General features: G+C 32.4%; 1 protein-coding gene across 2 annotated transcripts in view; it reads right to left on the bottom strand.

Moving 5' to 3' along the window:
• The window catches only part of Ncam2 (neural cell adhesion molecule 2), a 490,334-nt gene that overhangs the window by 126,463 nt on the left and 355,594 nt on the right, over positions 1-8,277 (bottom strand). For both annotated transcript variants that reach the window (XM_005375584.2, XM_005375585.2), the window contains exon 9: positions 1,249-1,399. In XM_005375584.2, coding sequence (XP_005375641.1) covers positions 1,249-1,399 — 151 coding nt within the window. The remainder of the gene's footprint in view (positions 1-1,248; positions 1,400-8,277) is intronic.

Here is an 8,277-nt window from a genome sequence, read left to right as displayed (position 1 = left end):
GACCCTGCACTTGCCAGGCAAGCGCTGTGTCACTGAGCTAAATCCCCAGCCCATCATTTAGATTCTAAAGGAAAGGAAACAGTTCATAAATTAAATTTTATTCCAAATATATAATTTCAAACTATAAAGTATAAACAAATGTGTTACATATTTGAGAAATGTTTTCAATGTGCCTACAAAGTTGTTAAAACATAAAAGAAATATACCAGTGATGTGAAAATAAAACTGCTTTAGGGAAAAAATACATACATTTAGTAAGTTATTAGGATTACTTCCTATGTCGTGCATTCTTTATAATATCAAGGTTTTTGTTTGTATTTTAGAACATTTGATGGCAATAAAGTGAGTTTCTTAAAAGTAGCATAACAGATTATAAATATGTAAAATAATGTAGTTCATTTATGTCAGTTCCAATCAATATTAATAGAGATGCTCTAGTAGAAATGTTTTTCAATAAGACTAAATCATACTTTCCCATTAAGAGCTGTTTTGGAGCTGCAGATTGAGCTCAGTGGCACAGCACCTGCCTGGCAAGCGTGAAGTCCAGAGACTGATCCCCCACCCCCAAAAAACAGCTATGTTTCTTGAACCATCAGAAAGGCTCTAACCTTCTATTTTTGACGATTCATAAATATGTGTTGAGAATGTTGTTAAATTTCTTCTTTTAGAAGAACGTATTTATCAAATTACTTTGAAATATTACAAAATGACAAATTTATATTTAAGCTTCTTACTTCCCTATAGCATATACTTCAGGAAAATTTAAAATATTTATTTTAACAAGTTCCTTGTAACATATTCTGAGTAGACAATATACACAATTGAAATATATATAAATATTTAGATATATATAATATTTGCAATAGTATTGTATATCATAAGGTTGTAACATTATTCCTCTAAAAAATTGAATAGAAATGAAAACAATTACTGAATATCTGAGGCACAAATTCATGTTATATTATTTGAAAACACACTTTAACAGGTTGAAAACCAGTAGTCCAACTGCTGCTGTGTTTATGGTGGAATTAAAAAAAAAGAAAGTCACTGATTTCAGGACGGATTATTAATTTTAAAGTCCTGTGAAATCTCCATTATATCCACTAGATTTCACTAATAACTGACTTTGAATGATTATATTCTAAAGCCGTTTAAACTGTGAAATATGAACTACATATACATTTTTTTATTGTTATAAAATTCACTTTTTCAAAGAGGAAAAAAGTGTATGTATTGAAAAGAACTTACATTCAATATCAAGGTACATGCTCTTTTGGTGCCCTCCAATTCTACTGGCAGCTTCGCAGTCGTATCTCCCTGAGTCTGACAGCCTCACGTCTTTAATGTGTAAGGATGAGCTTCCGTGCTGCCCTTTGACTTCAATACGGCCGTCTGGGCTCTGTTCACACCGATGCAGGAAAAAGAAAGACATATGCTGGTTTGTGCAAAACAAAGGCCAAGCTTACGAAATTTATCATGTGCACATGCAAATGAAAAGAAATTCTTATCCACGTTAATTGTTTTAAAGACGTGTTTCTACATTTTTCACTTTATTGATTTTAGTATACCCATTTTACCTGCCCGACCTGTATACCAGGATGTTGATACAGAAAAACTTGGATACCCATTTTATTGCCCATTTTTACTGAACCTGCTATATGCTTTTTAAAAAGTTTGCATTTTTGGAAGGATTTTGCTCGCTTCCATTTACACTTCTTGCAAGCATAACATAGCAGCATTGCTTATTCATTTTTGTCTAAAAGTTGCCAATGAAAATGATATTTCTGCTGTATGTGATTAAAAATTATTTCATTTAAGAATAAATCAAGATAAAATCTTTAAGGATAATTTTGTTGTCATTTTTGAATGTATAAAAACCACTATGCAAAATTTTAACCACATGCATCATAGGATATATTATTAAAGACACAATGATCACTAAACTATTCTTAGAAACAGTGAAAACTGGAGATAATCACTTTCTCCAGGAATATTAATTCAAATCAAGAAATTTATTGCAAACCAATAGTGTATAGATTATAGTGTATATCTAATGGGAGTTCTTACATACAACTTAAGAGCATACCTAAAATACTTTTTCATTATTTAAACACCCTTATAGCAGTCAAAAAAAGAAAAATAGTTTTTTCATTAAATTCTACTTCATAAAGTCAGAAAATATAATAAAATTTTAGCTTTTGATAATTCCTCACAGACATATGCTTACTATTTCTGAATTGTTTATTTTGAAAATCTGAGATTTTAATTCCTCAATAAAAGATTGTATGTCACACATCTGTGTTGAAAAATGTTGTAATAATAAAACAGTTGATTAATTTCTAAATTTAAATAAATAAAATAAACAAATAAATTTTAATACATGTGTGGTCAATGTGTCATAAAATCTTAGTGTATATCTATTATCAAATTATTTTATACATAGCAGAAGACTGTTTGAAAACTACTTTTCAGACATAAATTTGATTGGGACACCATATTGCTATAGTTTTCTTAATTTCATTTATGAATTTAGTTATTATATAACCTTATATCTTCTTCAGGTACTCAGAGAAAGGAAAAAATATATGTTAGCTATACTAGTAGTTTCTGTTAGTTCATTGAAAAGGAAAGTTTGTCCTAATATTGTTTGGAGAATTTTTTATGCCCATATATAGTAGTCTGAGTAACTACTTTGAAGATAATGATACATAAGATATTAAGTATTGTAATTCTCCTATTAGTTTGTTATAAAATTTTAGTTTATTTTTCCCATAAAAAACTTAGATGAGCATTTATGCACAAAAGGTATAGTATGCTCCCTGTATGGGTAAGATTAATAACTTGATTTGCTTGGGAGCTTGAATTAGTTAAGCATAGGTGTTCCTGGATACTTCCTGGAGGGTAGTGTATGTGGCCCCTGGCCTCTGCCTCTGCATCGTTCCATTGCTTTGCTTTACCACTGGCAAATAAAATTATAGTAATTTTTACATATATGACAATAAAGCAAATAAAATCTTTCAGTTATTATTTAGGACGAATTAAAACTTTGCATTTAGCATTCTTAAAATACAGCAACTAATATATTATGAATAGTGCAAAGCAAATTCTGTATTTTTCATAAAGTAATACATTGTTCATTCCTAGTATTGAAAACATTTTAAATTGAAGATGTTTCTCCCTTGAAAAACACTATGTTCTCCTAGTATTATTTATTGTAGATTAGAGTTTGAATAATTTGATAATAATAATAATTTGATAATAAACATACACTAAGATTTAAGACAGATTGCCCACACAAGTATTGAAATTTATTTGAATTTAGTTTATTTATTTGAATTTTAGAAAATTAGTCAACTTTTATTGTCACAACATTTTTCAACACAGATGTGTGACATACGATCTTTTATTGAGGAAGTAAAACCTCAGATACTGATACAGACTGGAGAAAACAATCGGTTTACACGCAATCTGCATGCCATAAGAAAAATGTTTGCTATGACTTGTATCTAGATGTCCCCCAAAACCTCCTGTGCCAGTAGGTGGGGCTTTTTGGGGCTGGCTGGATGTAAAGTGTGTGAAGCTGGGATTAAGGGTTTCTGGTTCCAAATTAGTCCACTGATTGGAATTATAGTTCTGGGTTTAGCTGAGTTGATTTACTAAAAACAGAAGTCCTGCCCTGAATTTGTAGCCTGGATAGGATAAATGGAAAAGGCAGTCTTGTTTCTGCTGCTGCTGCTTCTCGCTACTTTCTACTTGGCACACCGTGAACTGCTTCTGCTGTGTAATGCCCCTTTTCTGTGCTACCCTGGTTTGGAACCAGCTGACTACGGACACACTCCTCTACCAACTCTTAGCCAAGAAAAGCCTTTTGTCCTTCAACTTTGAGTGTCAGCTGTTTTGTCCCTGAAATCAGAAAAGTAACTAAGACAATGTTCATCCAAGGTTATTGTCAATGTATCAGAAATTATGAATAAAAGTTCTGGAGAAACAAATTTTATAAAATATACAATTCATTTAGAAATTGTAAACCCTTTTCAGGTTTAATATTGGCTTTGTAAAAATGTAACGAATATATTACATTTAGCTAGCACAGTGGAACACCAAAGTCATTCCTTCACCTATCTGACATTCTAAAGAACATCTTTTTATGCTACAAAAAGTACTGCACACATCTGAAATAAAATTCATTTATAATTTGGCTTTGATTCAATATCTACTAAAGATTAATTTAAAACATCTGATATTTGATTGAGACAGGTTAATGGGCATTTTAGCTATCTATCCACTATTTTGAAGTTCTATCACTGAATTAAATAAGATCATTAGAAGGAAAAGTGTCTCACTGTACATTATTATTCATACTCTTCATAGAAATTGATTTTCTGAAATTTGATTTATGTCATATTCTTTGTCTCTCTAGAAGGTCAGTTTAAAAGTTGCTTATTTCAATAGCATCTCAATATATATAAAATGATTATTCTTAGAGTTTAGTCTCCTTTCAAAAAATCCCTTAGTCAATATACATTTTATAGCTACTTTGCTGTGTTCAATTCTAACTTAATTTTTGACAATTGTAAACATAACACAATTGTATTACACAAGGTGTCAGGAAACAGCTTCATTTTTGTGATCTTACCTGTCTATTTATTGACAAACCTAGAATCCTACCACAGATTACAGTTTATCTGAGATGACCAATTTTCTCTCTTTCCCTTTTTTCACACTGTATCCTTGAACATTTTAAAAACAGTTAACCACTATGGGCTTTTGGCAAATATATAAATTATGCAAGTCAATCAACAATTTTGCAGGTTGAGGAGCACTTATTATATAATAAACAGGCACTGAGGATAAAGTGCTGAAGATGTTAGGATAGGGCTAACCTTAAAGACATTAAACAAAGAATGAAAATATTAAATGTGAATTATAATCAAATAATTTGTCCGACATGAGAACCTCACAATTTCACTTGGGAAAGGGCCAATGAAGCAGTGAGGTAATGTCAGAGGGATGTCCCCTGAAAAATAAGTGTGGCTGAAGATCTGAGAATCGTGAAAGAGGTGGTGTTGAGCAGCGATTTCCTAGCACATGACCTCAGAGAATGTATGAAAGAATTCAAAACATCCAGAAGATACGGAGAAGAGAGGGGAGCATGTGAACTCTTCCGATGTTGGGTACTGAAGGTCTGCATGCAAAACCACAAGCAGGGGGCTGGGGATTTAGCAAAAGCGCCTGCCTGGCAAGCGCAAGGTCGTGAGTTTGGTTCCCGGTACCGGAGAAAAACCAAAAAAAAAAACAAACAAACAAACAAAAAAACAAAACAAAACCAAAAGCAAGCACAGTCCTGCAAAGCCTTGCACTTGGATTTTCACCCTGCATCATACATTGTTTGGCTCATGCCTCATAGCATGAAGCACATTTATGAATGGCACGTTCAAATTCAAATATCAGCATAAAAAGACAAAGGACAACTGCTGAATGTATAAACAGAGAAACAGACACTCTGTAGAGCTCATTACCATTGACTTTTCCAAAAAACTCCAAAACTGTGTTAATATTATGTTGACTACACCCAGCAATACACTATCGTCAAGAATATTAAACAGAAAATTTCTCTTCTCTGCTTATAAGATTTCTATATTTAACATTAATTCTCTTCTCTCTGGGCTTGCTCCCAGCTTCCTAATTTTCTTTTTATTCTGATTTCATGAACTGAACTTTTGTACAATTACCCTTCCTCCAAGCAATATAAATGATATAAAAAATGGTAATGAGTATAAGAAGAGTTCTTAAGAAATCCTGCATGATAATCTCCTCCCAAAATCCCTGAGTAATTTTCTTGTTTTAAATATACAATCAAAATTTATTAAGAATTTGGAGCTCAATATATTAATTATCAATATAACAATTATAAAAGATAATGTGTATGATAAATGGTACTTGTTTGACACCATTCTCCATACATTTAATGGTTTGCTTAATTTTACTAATTCCACTATTATGTTGGGCCTAATATCATCCTCATTTTAAGAAAAAAGATTGAGGTCAGAAACAAAGACTAACTTACCCAGATAGTGTATCTTATAAGTGACAGAAGCTAAATATTCAGGCCATCTGGCCCTGGAGCTCGTGTTTTAAATTATGTTTGCTACATGTCTCACCACCTAAACCTCAACCATAACACTAACATGGGTACAAAACCCATATCACAGGCACTGTGCTGAGTCCTGGGGATAGAAAAGTTGAGACGGTAGGGAACACTGTTAATTTATGAGATCAGAGTTTAGAAGGAAAAATGACAAATTATAATACATGCTGGTATAGATGAAATGCAGGATAGAAAATTAATATTGTCTAGAAAGGTGAAGAACACTATCTTGAAGGTATTAATTTCTAAACTGACGGAACAATACTGATGATAAGCCAGGTTCTACACTGACTACATAATTTTAGGGCCCATTGCAAAATAAAATGTTATGTTTCCTACAATAACTTTATTTTAAATTTCATGAAGACACCAATAATACAATAAGCTAAACAAGGTATCTTTGTGGGAATGACTCCCTGTGCAGTTGCTCTGGTGGCACAACCAGGAAGCCAGCCCTAGCCAAGTGACAAAGAAGGGAAAATGAGGAGGGGATGGGAAATGTTTATACGTAGACATGAGGGATTTAAAGAGTTGAAAGTAGCTCAGTGAGGCTGCCACATCCCATATGAATAGAAAGAAGGTAAGAGGAGCTGAATAAGTAAAACTATAATAAAGACATTCAAAAGCCAAGGGGAGACCATTAATAATTAGACAGTATGTTCAAGGCTATTAGTCATTAGAGAAACGGAAATTAACACCATATTACTTTGGACTCATGAGAAAGACTATCATAAAAAGACCTAATAAATGGTGGAGGAGAGATGGAAAAATCAGTTGTCCTTGAATATGTGAAATGCTTTGGACAAAAGTTCTGAAAGTATCTTAAAATATAAGATATAGAGTTAGAAATGATGTATATACAAAAGCTTGTATGTGAATACTCATGACAGCTTTGTCAATAAAGCAAAAAAAAAAAAAATCCACTAAGGTATAGACAAAAAAAATCCATATAAGGAAGTATTTATCAGTAATCCATATAAGAAAATACTGGATAATATGCTACATAGATAAATATTTGGCAATAAAATGAAATAAAGTACTTGCATGTGCTTCAATATAGGTAAACTTTGAAAATCTTACTGTAAGTAGAAAAAACAAAAACTAGTCTTTAAGGATAACTTTGGAATGAGTCTATTTATTTGAAATTTTGAGTACAAGCATATTGAGCAAACAGAAAACTACAGTCATTACTGCACTGGGAAGTGGTAGTGACATAAAAAGCAAGGAGAATGGTCACACACTGATTGTTTGTTCAGGGCACAGCTTCAGGAATACTTTAAAGGCTTTCAATTGTCAATTTAATGTGTCAGTTCATACTATGTAAATTATATGTAAATAGAAATGTTAAAAATAAAAGCTAAAGAAAAAAGTTTTGGTATCATAGGAACTACTACAAAAGGATATGAAAATTTCAGTGACAAAAATAAGGCAGGTCCACTTGTAATTTGAAAAGATCACTCATTCTGCATGATGAAAGGTCAATGAGTGGGTGCTTAGGTTTGAAAGTTTGTATGTAAGTAAAATCCCAGTGCTGAGGTCTTCAGCTCCAAGGTCATGGTGTTAAAATGTAGTGCCTTTGGCACTTGATTGGATCATGAGTGATTTCACTCGTAATTGTAAGCAGTGTCTTACAAAAAGACCAGAACTGTTAAGCCTACTCCTACAAAATTAGGGCAAAGTGAGAAGACACCCTGTATGTGTCAAGACCACACTTAACTGACAACTAATGTGGTCTGCTGGGTCTTTGATCTGGTGTTTTCCACCCACTAGAACTCTAAGAAATACACTTTGCTTCTTAAAGCCACCTACCTTAAGGTCCTTGGTTAGAACGGAATAAAATAAACAGACTAAGACAAACTAGTAAGGGGCATTCACTGCAAACATTCATAGATAATGTGCTGGGAAAGGGAAGTGGTGATACACATAGAGAAAAGAGTGGAATCCAGAAATATATTGAGGTGAAATTTAGTGTTTTCTGAGTAACTAGATGGGGGATAAGGTATATTTACAGGTTTCTGGAACAGATCCTTTCTTAGCAAATATCTATGATATCTATAACATTGTTATAGAAAATTATGCATATGTAAAAATATATTTTTCTTAAAGATAATCACCTTGATTTTCATAAT

Source organism: Chinchilla lanigera, unplaced genomic scaffold, assembly GCF_000276665.1.
Source record: "Chinchilla lanigera isolate Chin_1 unplaced genomic scaffold, ChiLan1.0 scaffold00006, whole genome shotgun sequence".
NCBI lineage: Eukaryota > Metazoa > Chordata > Mammalia > Rodentia > Chinchillidae > Chinchilla > Chinchilla lanigera.
Note: the sequence above shows the minus strand (reverse complement) of the source record. Positions and strands in the feature narration are given on the sequence as shown.